Raw genomic sequence first — 22,971 nt, 5'->3', positions numbered from 1 at the left:
ATTTGACGTTGTTCACCGAAGTCAAATATTAGTTTTTTCTTTTTTTTTTCTTTTCTTTTTTGGGCAATGCCCCTGGTGGATGAATTTGTTAATGCTCTGTACCAGGGGTTCTCAAACCTAAACCCCAAATAAACATATTTGAACTGGGGACACCCACCCTGACAAGCACTTGGAATTGTAGGTATTACATTTAATGTGACTCATTTAATTGTGAAAATAGCCGATCTAAATGCTCACAACACCTCGCAACGCGAGGCATTGTGAGCATGTAGATCGGCTATTTTCACAATGTTCGCCTCTTGCTTAATTAACCTAATTAACCTGCTTGGTGCCATCAATTAAATGTCTTTGAAAGTCCAAGTTGCCATGGTTTCCATAGACTTCCATGTAATTCATAGTGCACGGATCGTGCACGCCCATGCCTAGATCATGCACCACGTGTGTGGAGGCTGTTCACAGCTTTCAAACAAAAAAATCCGCTTGGAAATCCGTTCAGGCATTCATGATTAAGCAGCCATTATGTTTTCTTCAGATGTAAACAAACATGGCTGCCATGTTTGAAAGAATGGGTTGGTATGGCGGTTAAACATGCAAATTCGCGATCGCGATCATGCCTAACACATTTTTTGGGGTCCAATTCTTTTTTAATCAAATACTTTGAGGTCGAATAATTAGAATACTAAAAATCACTATTCGTGAATGCCCTAACACACCCACACACACACACACACACACACACACACACACACACACACACACACACACACACACACACACACACACACACACACACACACACACACTCGCACACTCACACGCGTGCACAGTCACACACAGGCACACACACAGGCACACAACGACACACAAATGGAGCCGAGCCACCTGCCTCCACACACACATGCACACGCACAAATGAGGTTTTACTGCTAACTGTGACGCTTTGTCTGCACGTGCACACACACACACACACACACACACACACACACACACACACACACACACACACACACACACACGTGAACTAAACCTCTTTTACACACATTAATGAGCAATCACCCATGGGTGTTTTTCATGTCAGGTGTGTGTGTGCGTGTGTGTGTGTGTGTGTGTGTGTGTGTGTGTGTGTGTGTGTGTGTGTGTGTCAGCTAATGGAGCGAGCTAGCTTGTCCTTGTTTGACCCTCTTTTGCAGGTACGCTGCCTACCCAACCTGTAATTATTGGGTCTTTGCACACTGACAGACATGCACACTGTGAGAAATGCACAATTGAGCTAATTCCATGAACACGTGCGGTCGCGCGCGCACACACCTTTCTGCTGTGTCCCAACACGGCGACGGCTGTGTGGCTATTGCAGGCTGAGGGCCCCCAAATAATTGGCAAAGATTTTAACTATTGTATCATATCGTCGCTAGGGCTGTCACAATTGTTACATAATCATCTAATGGCAATTATTTGACATAATCGTCATACAAGTTTCCATGTTGAAAAATGCTCATATATTTTCAAACATTTAAAAAATATAGTGGAAATAGCCGATCTACAAGCTCACATCTTGTAGATCTGCTATTTCCACTATCAATGTTATTGTTTAAGTATAAAGTTGTCAATTCTTTTTTAAGTATAAAGTTGTCAAATATGTCAGACTTTTCTTTGTATATTTAGGTTATGTGTCATATCTGCCATGTGCAACTTCAAAGCCTACAAGCCAAACAGAAATGTAATTGTCAACGACAAAAAGCACAATTAAATCGTTAATCGCAATTATTCAAGTGACAATTAATCGTCATGTAAATTTTAATGTCACAATCACGACAGTCGCTGTATTATCTCCGTAGGCTTGGTGTGTCTGTGTCTGTGTGTGTGTGAGCGTACGCGTGCGTAAGATGACACATCTTTTGCTGCATCGTCTCGTGTCGCCTCGTTTTCACACTACGTCTCCCATCGTGCTTTGCTGCGTTGTCTTCCTTGCCCACTTCCTGTATCACCGAAACCATCTCAACATTTTTTTGTCTTGCAGTCCTGTCACACTGATCAACTTCTGGCCCGTAGACCATGCGTGAGTACCTGGCTCACACGCGCACACACGCGCGCACAACACACACACACACACACACACACACACACACACACACACACACACACACACACACACACACACACACACACACATGCATGTATTACTATATTCCTGAGAATTACAGGTGATTTTATGGATGCCATTTGTACAGTTTACAATTTTGTACAACCCTAAAGCCTAAAATAGGCCTAAAATTGTGTTCACAACGCATCGCAGAGTGACTCCGACTCACAGCTAAGTATGAATCAGATTTAAAACTAACCCTGACTTATGCTCTTTAACACATCTAGTGCCTCTTAATCTGAAGGTTGCTTGGTGCCTCGGCGCCACGCAGTTTCCTCCATAGGCCGCCGCTATTATTTTGAAGGGCTGGAAGGGGGTTGTTTTTGTTTTTTTGGATTATCACTTGACGGCAACGATTACGTCATCTAGTCACATGACAGTGTGGGACAAGAAGAGGAAAGATGGCTGCGCCCTGCCTTGTGCCTTGTTTACATTTAGATCTGCTGCAAAATGTCTCAAAATGGCTATTTTGTTTAAATGAAGTTTCTTTATGGGCCTCTCCATTGACTTAACATTGAGGAGCTTCACTTCGCGTGCACGCCCAACGTGCGTTGTAAACAAATCGCCGACATTACCGATGCGGGCGGGACCGGAGCGACGTACAGTAAGTAATCATATCTTTACTGTATATACAGTAAGATTCACAGTCCTCACCGTCAACGGCGCCATGGTATTAACCCTTTCAATGACGGTGAGGACTGTCAACGGCGGCTAAAAAGTTAAGTGCCTAAATCAGGGGTCTTCAAAGTTTTCAGGCCAAGGACCCCTTAGCAGAGAGAGAGATGAAGCAGGAACCCCCACAACCTTTTCATAGATTCCATATAGTTTCATTGTTTGACAGCACAATTGTCAGTGTATTTTGGATTCATGTCAATTTGTGTTTTCAGATATTTAACCACTTACTTGACCTTTCACTCTGTACTCAGTCTGCTCTTTTTCCCCCTCTACACCAAAGCTCTTTGCCGAAAATAGCCGATCTACAAGCTCATAACGCCTCGCAGCGCGAGGCGTTGTGAGCTTTTAGATCTGCTGTTTTTGGCTAAAGTTCTCAGAATATGGACACTAGGGTTCAAGTGGTTAATACCAGTAAGACTCCCTAATCGGGTCGCTTATCTCCACAAATAGGGCAAAAATTTGTTTTTCCTAAATCTTCCTGATCCATGTTGATGACATGAGTGTAGACATGCTGTGTAGTGATTTTCGTGATTTTAGGGCAAAATCTGTAGGAGTTACGGCATTTTATGTGAGCTGCAGTGGAGGGGGTCCTCCACTGGGGGCGCCACCACTTTTGCATCCGTTCTGGAGCACCAGGAGTGGGTGGTCCCCAGGAATTCCCCGTGAGCAGCCCCGTTGGGGTGGTCATTTGGTCATTTTTGCACATTTGGTCATTTTTTACACCTGGGGGTCCCCCAGGGTCCTGGGGGTCCCTGGAGCTCCGGGGGTCCTTGGAGGTTGTAGTTTGACAGGTAAGGAGTGTGTGTGCAAAATGTCGCATGGATGGGGGCAACGGTTGTGCAGATAGGAGCAGGGCAAAATTAGACCTGGGGGTCCCCCAGGGACCTGGGGGTCCCTGGAGCTGCGGGGGTCCTTGGAGGTAGTAGTTTGGCAGGTCAGGAGTGTGTGTGCAAGATTTGGCGTGGATGGGGGCAACGGTTGTGGAGATATGAGCAGGGCAAAAGTGTGACGTGTGACTGACGGACTGACTGGCGCACGGACAGCCGGTGGATCACTCAAAGATTTGGAGGACCCCCTGTAGTAACTCTGAGGACCCCCTGTTGAAGACCCAGCCTAAATGTATCTAACCGTAAACTGAATCTTGAGGTTAGGAAAAATTATCCTAACAATGTCTACTATTCTGAACTTCTTGAAATATTTGGCCCTCACAAATATAGTAATACAAGTGTACACACACACACACACAGACACACACACACACACACACACACACACACACACACACACACACACACACACACACTCATGTGATTGTTGCTGCTCTCATCATGTGACCATTGTGTGTGTGTGTGAGGGAGAGGCAGTTTGTGTTGCTTACTGCTAGTCAATCCAACACACAGCGCACGTGTTCCCACTAGGGATTTTTAACCTGTTTCTTGCCTTTACGCGAGCGTGCTTCGTTGTGTGCGCTGGGCTGTTTGCAGGTTTATTGGTTCGGGTTTTATTCAAACGTGCCGCGTTGTGAGCTTTTTGTTCTAGTTTTTATTTGTTGACGAAATTGTAAAAAAAATATTTAGTCTTAGTAAATTAGTAATTTAGTATTAGTCATGTTTTTTTTTTTTAAGATTTGTTTTTGGGCTTTTTATGCCTTTATTTGATAGGATAGTAGACTGACAGGAAATGGGGAGAGAGATGGGGAATGACGTGCGGCAAAGGTTGTCCGGATCGGGAATTGAACCGGCGACGACAGCAGGCATCATAGCCTAGTATTTGGTATGTGCCTTGACCACTAGGCCAGCGGGCGCCCCCATTAGTCATGGTTTTTATTTCGTTTTTACAGTCACAGTTGTAGTCGACAAAATCGACACTGCAGTGTACCAGAGTGTTTGTGCGGAGAACTTTTCATGAAATGCCTCCTGTCTGCTTTGTGCCCTCTCCATAGTTCACAGCTCCACAGTGTTTCAGTGTGTGTGTGTGTGTGTGTGTGTGCCTTTGTATCCAAGTGTTGCTATCAATATGAGGCAATGTTGGTCAGTTTTAACTCAGTCTGTGCCATATTTAAAGTGGGACCTCTTATATTGCCGTTTCGCCAACAAAGGGTAAATGTAAACAAACATGGCTGCCATGTTTGAAAGATGTGGTTGGTATGGGGGTTAAACATGCAATTTCGCGATCGCGATCATGCCTAGTACATTGTTGGAGGTCCAAACATTTTTTTTTTCATTTTTTTTTTTAATTATTTATTTAAAAAAGACGTCCAGAAGACGTCTGGCAGGGAGGTCCATAGTTAAAAAGACGTTTTTATTATAGAAACGTCTTTTTTTGGCAGGGTATGAGTTAATTAATGCTCTCCATCTCTATCTCTCTCTCTGCCTGTCTGTCTGTCTGTCTCTCTCTCTCTCTCTCTGTCTCTCTCTCTCTCTCCCTCCCTGTCTCTCTGTGTCTTGCCGTGCATTTCTTTCCACCCAGGCCTGGCTCGTCTCCACAGCTCTCTCATGACGACACACACACCAGGATTGAACACTACGCAAGCCGGTAAGCTTTCCCCGACGAAGTGCCGTCAAATAATAACGGGTGTTTTCCGAGTAACATACGGCTTTGTATTTTTGGGTCCGTACGACACTGTAGTAGTTGTGTTTTTTTTTTTTTATTATTATTTTTTTACAGACAGTAATGGTGTACGTACTTTGGCTTCACCGTTCCCATACTAATGCAAAATAGTAGATGTACAAGCTCGCAGCGCGTCACTTCATGCCACGCTGCGAGCTTGTATGTCTGCTATTTTTTGAGAACCACGGTTCTAAACCGCTGTTCTAAATCCTACGAGTTTTCTGAAAAACGTATGGCTGCTCAAGTGTGTTGGAAATGATCAGTGCATGGATGCTCGTGACGAGACATTTACATTCTTAAGCATTTAGCCGCCTCGCTTAAGCCCAAATGTTATCGCTTTGGTTAAAGAGCTTTCTGCTTAAATGCTTAAAGTTTAATGTCTTGTTATGTAATTATCTTGTAACCTCAATAATTCCTCTCGAGGCCAATATTTCTGCAGAACTCTGGCATATTGAAGTAAGTTGAACCAAACGTTAAGCCAATTTTGTTCAGATTTTTAAAACAAATAATCATTAGATGTATATGTGCCACTGCCAATGTGATCCTTCCAAATGACAGTTGAAATATAGCCGACAGTATTTTTCTTTTATATATATATATTATTTTCTGAGTCTTTTCTTTTTCGTTTCTCCCTCTAGCTTAGCGCAACGGTTCCCAAACAATTAGGATTTCGAATATTTATTTTTAGGTATTTTTCAGGTCTTAACACCTTGAGAGCGTCTCGGAGTTTAACCCACATTATTGTGTATCATTATTTTATGCTTTAACTATTGAAAAATAGCAGATCTAAAAGCTTGTATATCTACTATTTTTGAAAAATTGTGAAAATTATAATTTTGACCCGAAGTGTCTTTTGAATCCTTCTAAGGTTTTTTGAAAAACCGATGTTTCTATGTCAGCAATCTGGCTAGCCATCGTCAAAGAAAAGGTCCTTTTCACTTAAATGGAGCTCAGTTAGTCTGTTCCTGAGAGACTACTATGTCAGTGGTTCTCAAACTTTTTCATGTGAAGGACCCCCAAAATTATATTTATTTTGCCACGGACCCCCATCTCAAAATATTTAGTTCCAGGGACCACCCTGAAGCAAAGTTTAAGTTACAAACGTAAAATACATATATTCGAAGATTTGCACACATTTTCACGACTTTTTCCAAAAATAGCAGATCTACAAGCTCGCAGCGCGTGCTGTGAGCTTGTATATCTGCTATTTTTCACCGGTTAAAGCATTCAATAATTCTAGGCCTAAATGCGTTAAAGTACCATTCCAGATTTGAACTGCAGTTTAACTGAGCAACGAGTAAAGAAATCCCGCAGGAGAGAACAAGAAGCAGTCTTATTCCAATACATTCGCTCCCGTATTAATGCGTCAGCCAGCAGCCTTGGGATTCCTCTGTGTAATCCCCCATGAGGTCTGACCCACAAGCCGGACGCTTGAGACCCAAGACTTTTTTTGTTTACCACTAGTGTTTTACTGTTGTCGTAGCAACACTCTCTCTCACACACACACACGCACACGCAGGCTTATCCGCACAATGACTTGCACACACAATGACTTGGCGATTGCCCCTAGAGTCCCTGAGTTCAGCTCCGTTTACAGTACATGTAGATCCATTGGATCCTAGATATGATCTGGTACAATGGTCCCCAAACTTTTTTAGCCCGTGAACCCAAAAGAGAAATTAGACATTCGCCCCGGGGAACTAGAGAAAATAGTTTCACCACTACTTAATTTGTATTATATTTCATTTATGGAATTTCTTAGATGTGTTTGTTTTTTTGAACATTTATAACATTCATATTTTTTAATTTATTTCTAAAAACAAAATGATATATATTCAAAAGATTTTCCATCTTTTGAAGAAAATTGGGTTGTGACCCATAAAAATTGGTTTGTGAGCCTACAAATGGGTCTTTGTGAGCCTACAAATGGGTCACGGGCCACTGTTTCGGAAACGGTGTGTTTAGAGCGGTGTGTTAGGGTGACAAAACCTCTTTTGCCGTGGCACGAAACCGCCATAGTCAAAAAGCTCACACGAACACCGACGTCCTGAGTGAGAGTAGTAGGCTTCTAATGTTAGAATGGTCGTTGGTTTAAAGCAAATTAACTTGTCTCTGGCTACGAGAGCAGTGTGTTGTTATCGAACGTGCGGTCTCTCCACTCTGACCTCATGTCTGTAGAAGAAAAAGAGAGAGAGAGAAATTCTATTGTCAAACAATCTATTGTTTTCAGCAGTGGGCTGGTTGACTTCCTTCCAGGCCTTTTGGGACTTGACTGACCGCTCTGCTCTGCTCTGTTTCTCCCCCTCCCCTCCCCCTCCGCAGGCTAGCCGAAATGGAGAACCGTAATGGCTCTTATCTGAATGACAGTATCTCACCCAATGAGAGCATGTGAGAACCGCTTTTTCCCCCCTCCCACGTTTAATTTGTTCATTTTGTTCATTTGTTTGGTTTCACACCACCTGCCTACTGTACTCACCGATTGGGCCTGCCCAGACCCATTGATAGAGAGAGTTATGACACTTATGTCGACTCCCATTGTAAGCGTGGAAAGCATAGTGGAAAGCTAGCTTAGCCTAGCTTACTGGAGCCTGTTCTCATTCTTAGCGAGCCTTTTCTGCTCTTCAGCCCCGTCCGCCCCCATTATAACCGAGGCATTTTCACTCGCTGGTAAGTAGACTAAATCACGTCTTTTCCACCCTTTTTAACGCATTCACTGGCCTCTCCAAGGTAGACAACACTACTAAAAGGGTGAAAAAGACGTTATTTAGTCTACTTACCAGCGAGTGAAAATGCCTCGGTTAGAATGGGGGCGGACGGGGCTGAAGAGCAGCAGGGGCTCGCTAAGAATGAGAACAGGCTCCATGCGAAAACACTTCCGGTCTGCGGCGAGATCAAAGCGCGTCGCCACTCTGCTTACACTGCTCTGGGCCTGCCGTGTGAATTGGCACCGCCTCCTCCCACAGTTACCTTATCGATAGGCTCAATGCACAGCTGCCATACTGTAAAAGAAATTAGGTCCCTTCCTTCACAGGTGTTACCAATGATACCAATGAAGGCTCTGTTCCGTTCTGGTCAAACCATAGACAAAAAACAAATGGACAGAGCCACGCTGCCACAACCGTAAATGAAGCCTAATTGCAAATCCACCATCTTTCTATATCCGCTCCAGAAATGAAGCCGGAAATTTATGCTATTGGCTGTGAGGGTGGGTCTTCACTCTGTATAGCCAGTACAATATAATATAAACCTAGAAACATAGCCTACTTTATCATTAATTTAGATATTAATGTGACCATGATTTACTAAACACACTTCATTTAGATTTCAAAAAGACTTTAAACCAGCGATTGAAAACATAAAGTGTTAATGAAAAGGTTTACTAAGATAATAAAATCAAGTTCACCAAATCCTCATAGATAAACATTGAGCTGACATTTTTTTGGTACCAGTAGAAGGTGAAATAGCGACTGGGCCATTCATTAGAACAGCAGCTTCAACTTGCCGCTTGGGTCAAACAGAGTCAGGGTGCTGATATTGTGCATGTTGGCTCACTGGAAACACTCTGCTACACCAGTGGGTCTCAAAGTGTGGGTCAGGCACCCTCCTGGTTCTTTGAGGGGGTTTCAAATGGCCCACTCATGGGTCCATTTGGTTCCATTTGTACACTCTCAGGATTATCTGGGTCCTTGAAATTAACACATTTGAGAACCACTGTGCTACATGCAATGGAACAGAGCCTTCGTCAGTATCATTCGTAACACCTGTGCAGGAAGTAAGTAATGCCCAGATATGGCTGTTGTGCATATTGCCTCTTCCTACTGGCTGAGTTGCTAACTCGGTAGCGGAGGGGTTGTCTTTCACATGCAGACGCTATTCTGGAAAATTCCCCCTCTCAGGTTTAAGCCGTCTTCTATCATTGTATTCCCTTTGCAAATCCCCATGGATATTACGAGTTGTAACAGTGTCCAGTATTACACTGCAATATCAGTGCTGACATTATCGGTATCTGAGTCGTTGTAACGGGATATATATCCCCATCATATATATATATCATATATATATGATGGAGACAAGCGGAAACTCAAATTGGGAGTTTGTTGAGTGAAAGAATATTGATATTCGGACTCCTCTTTGGCTTTTCCACTACAATAAGTGACATAGAGTTTAATACAATTAGTGAAAAGGTATTATTTTTAACATCTACTTCAGTGCTATTCCGTTTCTACTTTCCCTTATGTGCATCAGTGGTTCTCAACCAGTGGGTCGGGACCCCCAGTGAGGTCCCCAAATTATTTTGGGGGGTCCCCAGATGATCAACATAATGTGAAACATTGTTTTCTCCCTCAACATAACGTTTAAGTGTATAGAGGGTATCTGCACATTTCTAAAGTGACAATTGTAGGACTTTTTAATACCTCTAAAATGACAAATTAAACATTGGCCAAAATGGCAAATATTAGAGGCACAAATTGTGAAAATAGCCGATCTTGCGAGGCGTTGTGAGCATGCAGATCTGCTATTTTCACAATAGAACCGCGTTATACAAAATGTAATGCCTCAACTCTTAGTGCTTGTAAGGGTGGGGGGTCCCCAGTTAAAATATGCTTATTTTAGGGGTCGCGGCCTGAAAAGGTTGAGAACAACTGATGTACATGGTAGCAAGGTGTCGTTGTGTGACATACTGTACAGACAGTGTATTCTTTAACATTTCAAGGCCAACATCGGTAAAGACGCTGCAGCATTCCGTTCATGCATGGTCTTTGTCCCGTGTTTATTATTTGCTTCCTTTGTACCTTGTTTCTTTCCTTTTACATATTCATGATGCAGAACAGAGAGAGAGAGAGAGAGAATCTCAGACACACGGATATCGCAAATCTCAATCTAAATATTGACATACTGTATATAATTCCGATCTAATATCAATTTGCTCGGGCATTACTCTTCTCCATTTCGCTAACCGTCTGCTTTGGATTTGGGAGATGTTAAATGTGCTGCTGTTGTCTAGATAGGAACCTCCCCACCCCATTTAATTTAATTTTTTTTGTCCAATACTTGAAGTCTTCTTCTTCACTCCCTGCCTTGTAGTTTGAGCACGGAAAGCGTGTTGCTTCGCACTGTGTTCCCAGCTTGTGGTTCTGCTACTTTTGATGCTTTTGTGTGACGCTGGAGTGTGATCAAGTAGGGAAAAACACATACAAAAAAATAAATAAATAGAAAATATGGATTTTCTGCTCAACAGCGAAGATATACATATACTGTAGATGCAGGAGAAGAACCATGTTCTGTAACATAAGTCAGTGTTACTCAAATGGGGCTACGTGTACCCCTAGGGGTACGCAGAGGTACTACAGGGGGTACTTGAGAGAAAATGGCAACATTTATTTTACTGTTATGTTTATTGATGACAATGCTACTCTGTAAAGCTTTAAACCAAATGAAGTAAGAATTTTGACGAGCACAACTGTTACTGAAGAGAAAACAATTGGCTACTTGGCATACTTTTATTTTCAACATATTGACATCAAAACAGGACTTTTGATATCCGTATTGTCTAATCAAAAGGTTGTTGTCGACTAAAGGGGGTACTTGGATTCAGCAATTAGGAAAAGGGGGGTACTGAAGCCCAAAAAGTTTGAGAAGCAGTGACATAAATTGACCCGGACAACATTTCATGCTGCATGAAAGTAACTACGGAAAGTACAAACGGGGGCAAGTAAAGTTTCAGTGAACTATCTGCTATTGGGGGGGTGAGGGGTGGAATTTGCTTGCAGTCTGCTGCTATACTGACCCAAAAACTCTTTAAAGGAGCAGTTCACCCCCAAAATGACTTTTTTTCTATTGATTAGTCATGCCATGGAGACTAGTGTTCAATAATATTTTTTGTTTTTTGTCACATTCCTAAGACAAAAAATTGATTCAAGTAAATTTACCCCCATTAATTCCGGATGGGGACCCGTTTCGAAACGGGTCCCCATCCGGAACGAATGGGGGTAAATTTATTGTTATCACATTTTTGTATTTGCGACAAAAAACTAAAACTATTATTGAACTCTAGTCTCCATGGCATGACTAATCAATAGAAAAAAAGTCATTTTGGGGGTGAACTACTCCTTTAAGGTTTGGACCTGAAAGTGAAGCAGATGACACAGCGTGCCCGCTGGCTTTTTCTGTCCCCTTATTCGCTGCCAAGGTCTCATGTTTACATGTTTTGACCGGTATTGCATCCGTCTCTGTCAGGGTCGAAACCTCAAACCTTCAAAATTGCTACTTTTCTGGATTCAAATTAAAAAGTACTAGACAAGCTCAAAACGCCTGTGAATCTGCTACTTTTGATGCGTTTCGTGAGACGCTGTAGTGGGATAAAGATTAGGCCTGTCACAATTATTACATAATAATCGTCTAATCGCGATTATTTGACATAATCGCGATTATTTTGTCATAATCGTCATAATCGTTTCAGTATTGAAAAATGATGATATAGTTTCAAATTAAAAAAGTTGTGGAAATAGCCGACCTACAAGTAGATCTGCTATTTCCACTACCAATGTTCTTTTTTAAGAGAATAAAGTTGTCAAATATGTCAGTCTTCTTTCAGTATATTTAGGTTATGTGTCATATCTGCCATGTGCAACCATAAAGCCTACGAACCAAGCAGATATGTCATTGTCAACGACAAAAGTACAATTAAATCGTTAATCGTAATTATTTCAGTGAAAATGTATCGTCCCGTAAAATGTCGTAATCGTCACAGCCCTAGATCAAGCAGGGCATTAATTTGCGAAAAGATCGAAAAAACGGTAAAACCCTGGCAGGATGGATCGTATGAACACATTCTGCCCTTAGCCTCTCACGTTGCTTCCAGCGCGACTGGAATAGACTAACGGACAGTGATGCCATGGTCACTGTGTGATGCCATTCCCACCGTGGCATTAGCTAGAGTAGAGGCTGGCAGCTATAAAAAATCTGTTTTTCTGGCATAATCGTTGCCGTCCGGTCCGAAACTTCTCTGAAAACCATTGGGCGAATAAGCGGACGTGAAGCCTCCTTCCCCAATTTTTTTTTTGTCGTGCAGATTTATCCTAATATAAATCAACATAGTCCAAGCCTATATAATTTAGCTTGCTGCTTAGCAGAAATGGAATTGAAAAAGAAAATATATATATATTTTAAAATATATTTTCGAGAACGGAAACGACAAATAGATGACAGGTTCCTGCCTCGGATTTTGGGAGGTGTAATTCCAGACTATATATACGTATAGCATTCAGAGATTGTGTAATAGTTGACTGGCTACGCGAGACTACTTGCAACGCAACAATGACATCACATTTCTGAGTGTGGGAACGAGAAAAATTTGTAAAGACGTGAGTAGTAAGCATTACTCAGATGTTAGCAGATCTACCAGCTCACAACCTATCTCACTGCGACGTATTGTGCGCTTGTAGATCGGCTCTTTTCAGCATGCAACCAATTGTAAAATCAGCCGTCACGACACCATCAAGGCCCGCCAAAATAGTGGTGGTATAGTCGTCAAAATCAACTATACATTACTAAAATCCCATGATATTTAGTTGACTAAAACTAGACTAAACATTTCCACAGTTATGGTTGCCGCTCTGATAAATCGGTCTATATCAAGTCTTTCCTAAACGTTTGAGATCAAGACCCAAAAGAGGAATTAGGCGTTTGCCCGGGACCAAACTAGTGAAAAGATCAGATGTACAAGCTCACAACGCGTCACTTCGCGAGCTTGTAGATCGGCTATTTTCACTACATCTTATACATTTGTTTTCTAATTTATGGAATTTCTTAGATCTTAGATCTTGGATTTTATTTATCAATGAAATTACTTACCAATTCATCTTTTAATTCATGAAAATCTTAGCTTTCTGTTTTTTTTTTCTTCTTTTTTTAATGTTTTGAAATAATGATAATAAATAAAATAGGGACCCATAAAAATGTGCGACCCAGTGTTTGGGAACCAATGATAGGAATGTTAAACATGCCAGGAGAGTACCAAGTCAACTCGTAATAACTGACTAACTCCTCTTTTTCTTTATCTATATCCTTGCTGTTTTTGTGTTTTTTTTCCCCTCTAAATGAACACAATACTTGCATCACACAAAAGCATGACAAGCAGCTGATCCACAAGCCTGTAGCGTCGCACAAAAGCATCAAAAGTAGCAGATCCACAAGCTCGCTTTGAGCTTGTAGATCTGCTACTTCTGCAGTTTTTGGACATATAAGGTTTCCACATGACAGAGACAGGGCACAGCAGGGTATGAGTGACATTCCTTTGCATAGTCTATCAACAATAGATCCCAATGTCTAGGGCTGTCACAATTATTACATAATCGTCTAATCGTGATTATTTGACATAATCGTGATTATTTTTCATAATCGTCATAATCGTTTCCATGTTGAAAATGTATCATATAAGTAAAAAATAGTGGAAATAGCAGATCTACAAGCTCACAACGCGTCGCATCGCGACGCGTTGTGAGCTTGTAGATCGGCTATTTCCACTATCGATGTTCTTTTTTAAGTATAAAGTTGTCAAATATGTCAGTAATTTCTTTGTATATTTAGGTTATGTCATATCTACCATGTGCAACTTCAAAGCCTAAAAGCCAAACAGAAATGTAATTGTGAACGACTAAAACACAATTAAATCGTAATTTAATCGCAATTATTTGAGTGACAATTAATCGTCATGTAAAATGTCATAATCACAAAATGGTACACAGAATAATGGTCTCCGTACGTGAGTGCGTTGACTGACTGCCCTTCTCCATTGGGATTGGGAAGGATAGGCTCACGCAGGTCTCCTAAACAAGTGGTTCTCAAAGTGGTGGTGGACCCTTAGGCGTTCCATAAGGCGATTCCATGGGTTCAGAATCGGAAAAAAACGTTGTCACATTAGAGGTTTACAGGCTCCAAAATGATTGTTTGAAACCAAGTCGGCTAGTCTCGGTCTCCCATTGGTTTTGTCGTTGTGCGCGCGTGTGCTGGACGTTCGTTCGTCAGGTTATTCTCTCTCTTCCTCTGTTGTCTTTTTTTTAGAACAGCGCCCTCTGTCGTGGCATTGGGGAAATACTTTCCCCACCCATATTTAGCTTCTGACATCTCTTCTGTGTGTGTGTGCGTTTTCTCCATGTTGTGTGTGGTGTTATTTCATTTTGTGTACACATGCATGTACTGTGTATTAATCTGTGTGTGTGTGTATTACTATACTTGGCGATTCGTACTCCACTTTTAGAGCAGAATTCCTTTCGGTTCGGTTCGGCGAGTCACAAAATCTCGGTGGCACTCCCCACACCGCCGAACCTCTGAATGACGTCATGTAGTTTGGACAGAGCCGAACCGAAATAAATTCGACTCTAAAAGTGGAGCATGAATCGGCACTTAGACATGATTTATGCTTTGTTGCATACCAGTGTCAGGTGCTGGGAAAATAACCGCCTTCACAAGTATTGTAACATAAAAGTGTGTGTAAATGTTGACATCCTGACAAGTATAGTAACACAAACGTGTGTGCACGTGCGTGTGTGTGTGTGTGTGTGTGTTGCAGTGACGACGAGCACATGTTGATCCAGCACTACTGCCAGTCTCTGAACCAGGGCTCTCCTCTCAGCCAGCCCAGAAGCCCCGCCCAGATCCTGGTCTCCATGGAGACGGAGGAGAAGGGCGAGCTGGAGCGGGTCCTCAACGACCTGGAGCAGGAGAACAGGTGAGAACCGTTTATTACCTTAAACGCATTGTTTACAACTTCACCCTAGCGTGGATGGTAATACATCATTTAGAGATGTCTCTTTGGGTTCAGATCATTCGTTTAGTTCAGTAAACACACAATAGCCTACTGTTTCAGTTATTTATACATTGCTTTTAAGACTACCTTTTAGACTCGATTCTACTTTTTGTTATTTGGTTAGTTCTATTTAACCCGATTAATAGCCGATCTACAAGCACACAACGCCTCGCATTGCGAGGCGTTGTGTGCTTGTAGATCTGCTATTTTCACTACTTGTGTGACACTTTTGTGTGATGAAGTAGGGCTTTTATTTTACCAAAAAACAGACACATTTGAAACTTGGAGATACAAGGTTTTTACCTGACAGCGACGATATTCATAATTCTCACTCCCAGCACCTTATTTTTGTAGCATATTTTAGCGATTATGTTGCGAGGAAAACATTGAGATAATAGCCATGAAAATAACTTTGTTCTTCAAGTTTAAAATGACACTAAATATTCTTTCAAGTGTCCAAACAAATTCCAAATATTATCAAATGATCTCGCGGCACCCCTGGACTGCCATCACGGCACCCCAGGGTGCCCCGTCACCCACTTCTTTGAAAACCCCTGTTCTGGACTAAACCTCCCCCTCCCCCTCCCCGCCCCCCCGTGCAGAAAGCTGCAGTCGGAGTACGACCGACTGAAGAAGGCCCACGACAGGAAGGGCCTGTCCCCGCTGCCCTCCCCGCCGGAGATGCTCCCCGTGTCGCCGCAGAGCCCGCGCGACGCCGAGCTCATCGCCGAGGCCAAGCTGCTGCGGCAGCACAAGGGCCGGCTGGAGGCGCGCATGCAGATCCTGGAGGACCACAACAAGCAGCTGGAGTCCCAGCTGCACCGGCTCAGGCAGCTGCTGGAGCAGGTGAGGCCAGGGGGAACATGAACATGAACATTTCATCTCACCATTATCGTGACCAAAGAAATCGTGATTTACGATATTATCGTGATAATCAACATATCCCCAACATCCATTACCCTGGGGCGGAACATTTGCCCAAAAAATAGCAGATCTACAAGCTCATCTATCAGCTATTTTTTACCTGTACCTGTTACCAGTTATAGAGGGTTTAAATGGTACCGGATATGCAGCTCGTCGAATAAAAGGTGAATTGATCCCAGTGCATGACTGAGGACTATATCTCGATAAATTAAAATTCCACGATACGATTATCGTGAGTTGTTTTTCATCACGATTAACGATAATATCGCTTATCGTCCCATCCCTACTGGGCCGGTTCTAGCCCGTAGTCCTGGGGGGGGGGTGGGGGGGGTGGGGGGGGAGAAGGAACAGAAGGTGGGCGATCTTCCCGGCCGCACGGCAAAGCCACACGGTCGAAAAACTACCGTAAATTAGGGACTCAAAACCCCCAAAACGCATAAGAAACTATACATTTTGGCACATTTATACCTATAACACACAATATAGACACAAACACAACAGGTCATAGGTCAGGCTACTGCATCACACTAACTGTAACGTGGTTGTAACAATTCATACCATAATGCCCCAAAAAGTGAAATTATAAAATAAAACACTTTTTTTTTCTAAATTTGGGTGGCACCAGATCATGGTTCCCACCCTCATAGAGTTGTGGCTGTGGGTGTCACGGTATACGCACGCTGAAGCAGGTTGTTGTACACGCAAGCTAAACCACCCACCCACACACACACACAGTTTCATGGAAACACTTGAAGCAGCGTCATGTGTAAAGCACAGTGGGCAGCGCCACGCGTCACACGCATGTAAGAAGCGGGATCAAATCCAGAAGCGGTGGGCGGGCTTGGAACACGGACCCTGCTGATCCTCCAGATGGTTTCTGCAGCAGAGAGTGGGAGCTCAACACGAAAACATAAACTATTTACCGTCAAATACTTGTGTATATGTTGACGTCGTCACGAGTATCATAACACAAACATGTGTCCACATGTGTCCATTTTTTTTTCTTCTTCTTTTTTTTTTAATATGTTTATAAAAGGGACAACACAAAAAAATCAAGTATAAATACATGAAACCGTTGCCTTGCATATAGGATTTGTAGCCATGGCTAATTTTCAACCCCAGTCCCTGGTTAGGCCTTTCTATACAAATATCTACCTAAAATTCTATTACAAAGTATACAAAAATCTACCTAAAAATTCTATTACAAAAGTACATGCATGAAGCTCCAATCTAAAAGCACAAAATTCCCAAATTTCAGTCAGAGAGCAGTGAACATTAATATTCTAAAGTGCGCCTACGCATGTTCACAGCTTTGGTTTAATTTTAACCAATATTTAACCTTTTCATTTTTTTATTTCAGTTGCTTGGGCATTCCACAAGTGTATCCCTTTTACTGAATAGGATGACTGACCAAAAGTGGTGCTGTGCATTGCTGCCTTGTGGTCGCCATTTGCTGATCCCCTTGTGATTCTACTAGTACAGTACCTGTCTCTTTCACCTGAGGACAGAGTGCAGTTGGGGCAAGATCATTAACACATTTAAAGATTAGTTTGAAACGGTCAAAACTAAGCATGTTGTATTTTCGAAGAATTATGCAATGGTGCCATCCAGGGCAGGAGTTTCATGGAGGCCATGAAGGCCATGGCCGCCGTTGCCCCTCAGTTTGGCCTTGTGCCCCTCAAACTAAAGGCATGACCTGAGGCCACAGTGGCCTTAATGCCTCAGCTGACTGTACCACTTTCTCCTCTGTCGCTTTCTTGTCAATATGTAGATAGTAGACACCGGTGTCTCTTTCTTGTCATGTAGACACCATTTTTTTTTTTTTTTTTTTTACTCCCCCGAGTCCCCATCTTAAAACCGATCCACTGACTTTGAATGGTGCGGGGCTGAGCATGTATAAGATTGTAAATATTTATCTATTTCATTTCATAATATAATGTATCTATTTCACTGCAGATTAGGCCCTTAACTCACCCACTGCATATGTCGAGTTTTACGAGCTATAGTTATGGGTCCACTCTGCTTATGACGAATATGACGAGCTATCAATTAGCTTTAATAACTATAAAACAAAAAAGTATGATCGCCGATTCGCCGTCCATAGCGCTCTGTGGACCCGCCCTATTCACAAAAAACGGATCTGGATGTTCCAGAACGGAAATGGGGGGGCGGGACAACGACGCCTGTATCCTGTCTGCCGAAATGTCATCCGGTTCAATGTTGTGCAACACCAGCGTGGCGCTCCGTCGGTTTAGCTTTGAGCGATGGAAGGCTGTAGTGCTTTCTTTGTTGCTTACCCTGCCTGGATCGTATTGTGAATGCAATCGGTGAACCATCGCGCAATGGATTCGCGCGCGCGCCCACGTTAAAGGTAGGCAAAATCCTGGCGGCGTGGACCATTACAAGGGTCTTAAAAATAGCGGTGGGTGAGTTAAATTCAACAAATTCTTTCAATGGACTAAAATCTTGTTTTATTTGATGGCCTTCCTGCCCTGGCATTTGGCCTGTGTGCCCTCAAAAAATAGACAACACCAAAGGCCCAGTGGCCTTGCCTCTAGAATGACGAAATTCCAGGCCTGCTGCCATCTCATTTGTTGTTTGTCCATTATTTTCAACTCTTGTAACTCTTGAGCGCTTACGACGTGGGACGCGTACGAAGCGCGTACGACCTGGAACCAAATCGGGTCCATTTGGTTCCAGGTTGTTAAATGAACAAAACGGCCCCCAGCTCTTAAAGGGGCACTCCACCGCTTTTCAACCTATGTTCATATAATTGGTCCTCACTCAAAAATAGCTTTTCCTTTTTTTTTTTTTTTTTTTTTCAGAGGAGGGCTGTGGGCAGGTCAGAAACCCATCGTCTTGTGACATCATCGATTGCCAATCCAGCTTATAGAAACGGCAGGCTTTTTATTACTGAAAAGTTGCAATTTTAAAGTGGAAGCCATTGTTCTCACGATAATAAAAATCTAAATATCTTTTTCAAAAATGTTGATAATTTTTTTTTTTTTTTTTTGTGTGAAAATGATGATGTCACAAGACGATGGATTCTGAACTTCCCACAGCTCTTCTAGGAGACTTGGACTGAGTAGAAAAAAAATTGTGATATTTTATCATGAACATTAGTGAGGAGTCTGAGGACCTATTATATGAAGACAGGTTGAAAAGTGGTGAACTACTCCTTTAACGAATTGCGTGGACGCTAATAATAGCCTGTCGGTGTTGTGGCGGCCAGGTCTTCATCATCATCACACACACACACACACACAACTTGATATTTTTTTGGACGCTGTTTTAACCTGCTGTGTTGTGTGTGTGCGCGTCACTCATATCTAATTAGTCTTTGTGTGTGTGTGTGTGTGTGTGTGTGTGTGTGTGTGTGTGCGTGTGCGTGTGCGTGTGCGTGTGTGCGCGCGTGTCAGACGGACTCCAAGGTGAACGGTACGGCCCTCTCATCTCCCTCCACCTCCTCCCAGAGGTCTGACACCTCCCTGCCGCTGCTGCGCGTGGCCGCCAGCCAGACCACAGACACCATGGGTGAGCTACGCGCACGCCACACACACACACGCACACACACACACACACACACACACACACACAGGGGCGTCACACGGGGCAGGAAAGTGGGACTGAGTTACTAGGGCCCAAGGTGGTGGAGGGGCCTTAATTATTTTATACTTTAGCTATTGAAAAATAGCAGATCTACAAGCTCACAGCGCGGCACCGAGTGCCGCGCTGCAAGCTTGTAGATCTGCTATTTTTTGAAAAGTCGTGAAAATGTGTGCAAATCTTCTTGGGGGTCCCTGGAACTAAATATTTTGAGATGGGGGTCCGTGGCCAAATACATACCATTTTGGGGGTCCTTCACATGAAAAGGTTTGAGAACCACTGCACATCGAAACATAGATTTTTCAAAAAAACCTTAGAAGGATTTGAAATATTCAAAGATTTTCATGATTTTTCAAAAATAGCAGATCTACAAGCTCGCAGCGCGGCACTCGGTGCCGCGCTGTGAGCTTGTATATCTGCTATTTTTCAATAGTTAAAGCACAGGGGCCCCACAGTGAATCCTTGTACCCGGGGCCCAGAATTTGGTGCGACACCCCTGCACACACGCACACACGCAGGCACACACACACACACACACACACACACACACACACACACACACACGCACGCACACACTCACTCGGACACATACACGTTTGTATTACTAATGCTAGGGAGGACATAACGTTTTTTAAAGAGTCCATAAACAGGATGTGCCCTGACCCAGCAGGAGTGGGCCTGGAAAGCAGAGTATTTGCTTCATATGTATTCATATTTTGTCAGACCGCAGAGTAAGTAATGTGTTATAAACCAGTGTTTCTCAAATGGGGGTACGTGTACCCCTAGGGGTACGCAGGGGTACTGCAGGGGGTACGTTAGAATACGGGAATATGCATTTTTGTGTTTTGGTCAATGATAAAACATGACAGCCTTTGTGTGAACCTGCTCAGATGTAAATTGTTAAACCAAATTACAACTGTTATTGAATAGAAAGCAACGTGTATTTGCCATTATGCTGTTTCATTTTGAACATATTGGTATGAAAACTGGACAACCTTTCTAAGCAAAATGATGTAGTCAGGGGAAAGGGGTACTCGGCTTCAGGAATCAGTATAAGGGGGTACTACGGGCAAAAAAACTGTTATAAACCACCCAGCCAAATTAGAATGATAAAAAAAAGAAAGTGTGGGACACATAAGTCTCCAAAAAACATCCACTTTGGAGGTACTCACTGCAGACATGTTAAGCCTGGGGTATACTTACATGAAATTGCACGGATGTCGAAAATATCGAAAATAAAACCGAAAATATCAAATCTACAAGCATACTGCAAGTATGATGAAGCAATATATCTGTATTATATCTTTAATGTTTGAATTATAACAATCACGTTTATTAATCTGCGTAAAAGATGAGCGTGAGTTCTTTTAACAGCAATAATGTATGGCGGCACATTGTGAGCTGGTAGATCAGCTCTATCCGGCGTGTGTAAATCAGGCCTTCGTTTTGACCGCGAGTGACTGAGTTGGAGGCTCAATCATGGTTCAAGGATCTCGAGGTGCTTTCTTTCGGCTTTCCTGGAGAATATGAGTGCTCACGGCCGTAATACCATTGGAAACCACTTTTTTTTAAATATAAGAATATATGTTTTTATATTTAAAAAACTCTGCTATTTTTGGTGTGCGACACATCTGTGCAATTTCAGTCATATACAGATCCTTCTCGAAAAATTTGAATATTGTGTGAGGCATTGCAGATGCCATAGCACCCCAAATCATAACTGACTTCGGAAACTTCCCACTGTTTTCAAACAACTCTGACTTCAGAAGGTTGACATTTCGCTATTATAAATCCTTGTGTTGAGTGGTTTTGTGTAATAGTGTAATATTTTGAAATATGGACTTTTGAAATTCATGAGATGTATGCCATAAAAATTCAGAAATTTTAACAACAAAAGGGTTGGAATAATTCACTGAATGTCCAATGTATCTAGAATATATAAAAGTCTCAAGAAATATATGACAGTTTCAAGAAAATGTACTTTTACACAATATTCTATTTTTTCGAGAAGGATCTGTAAGTATACCCTAGGCTTAACATGTGTACAGTGAATCTCCAAAATGGATGCTTTTTGGAGACTGATGTGTCCTACTCACAATCTATATGATTTATAACGTATACTTATATAAATCAGGCATAACTCTAAACCTAAACCTAACCTCTAAATGCCGAACCCTAAACCCAAATCTGAAGCTTTTTCTAAAAACCATAAAACATCCATTTCTCTTTTGGTCCATCTCGTACTGTGCCATTTAAACAGTGATGAAAGACTCTGCTATGTAGGCCAGGCAGTGGCATGTCATTATATGCCTCAAAAGCTACACTCTGTAAATGTTACTTGTGTCTGTTGTCGCCCTCTCCTGACGGAGAGCGGTAATTGCGACCATGTCAAAACTCAAAGATTTGGTGCATCCTGCTTCAAATAACTTTATTGACATTGCCACCCAGAAGGTGTCCTACCCCACACCAGGGTGTGAATGTCTCAATGTTGTTGAGTGGGGAGACGACCTCCAACCACTGCAGATGTGTTGGTTACATTGTATTAGCATACTTTACCACACAGATGGAGATGGATTAGAAACATTTTACTCTTTAAAATAAGCTGTAGTTTTAGATATGGTATAACATGCCTGGTTATGGTTTTAAAACATTTCTAAGAATATATTCTCATCGTCGGGGCAGCAACCTTGTATCTTTATATATATATTCTTTGTATACATTTTTAGTTGTAAATGGTTGTCCTCCAACTTTGTGTTATGCAAAAGTAGCACAAACTGCAGATATTCAAGTTGCTTCATCACAACACATTGTGAGCTTGTAGATCTGCTATTTTTGTGCTATAAGTTTTCTGCTATAAGTGTTTGTGTGTGTGGGGTGTGTAACCAAAGTATTAACAATAGCTTGTGTCTAAATCATAACTACATTGGATCACATATATATTTTTTACATTTCCTGAAAAGAAATGGTAGGAGCATCAGCCTTCATAAAACCAACTGTAATAATAATTTGTGGCCTTTGCTGCCCTCTACAGTCCGTGTTGCTCACTACAGGCTGGAGTGATCAATCTGCTGCAGTCTGCCTAGCTAAAACACTCAACATTTGACTGGTTTCAGCTGGTTTCAAACAAAAGCACAAAACATAACCCAGATATGACAACAGCCTTAAAGAGCCAGGACTGTGCGCACGCACGTACGTGCACACGCGCGCG

At 42.4% G+C, this 22,971-nt stretch overlaps 1 protein-coding gene across 1 annotated transcript in view; it reads left to right on the top strand.

Annotated features, from left to right (window-relative positions):
* Window positions 1-22,971, top strand: part of LOC308280209 (dystrophin-like) — a gene marked incomplete at both ends in the record, with an annotated part of 562,770 nt that overhangs the window by 537,726 nt on the left and 2,073 nt on the right. Inside the window, 6 exon segments of the mRNA XM_080720472.1 lie at window positions 2,018-2,056; window positions 5,285-5,350; window positions 7,748-7,813; window positions 14,997-15,155; window positions 15,836-16,079; window positions 19,577-19,691. Of these exon segments, the coding sequence (XP_080576598.1) occupies window positions 2,018-2,056; window positions 5,285-5,350; window positions 7,748-7,813; window positions 14,997-15,155; window positions 15,836-16,079; window positions 19,577-19,691 (689 nt within the window).

Source organism: Nannobrachium achirus (genome assembly GCF_963921795.1).
Source record: "Nannobrachium achirus genome assembly, chromosome: 24".
NCBI classification, from domain to species: domain Eukaryota; kingdom Metazoa; phylum Chordata; class Actinopteri; order Myctophiformes; family Myctophidae; genus Nannobrachium; species Nannobrachium achirus.
This window is presented reverse-complemented; position numbering and strand designations above follow the sequence as displayed.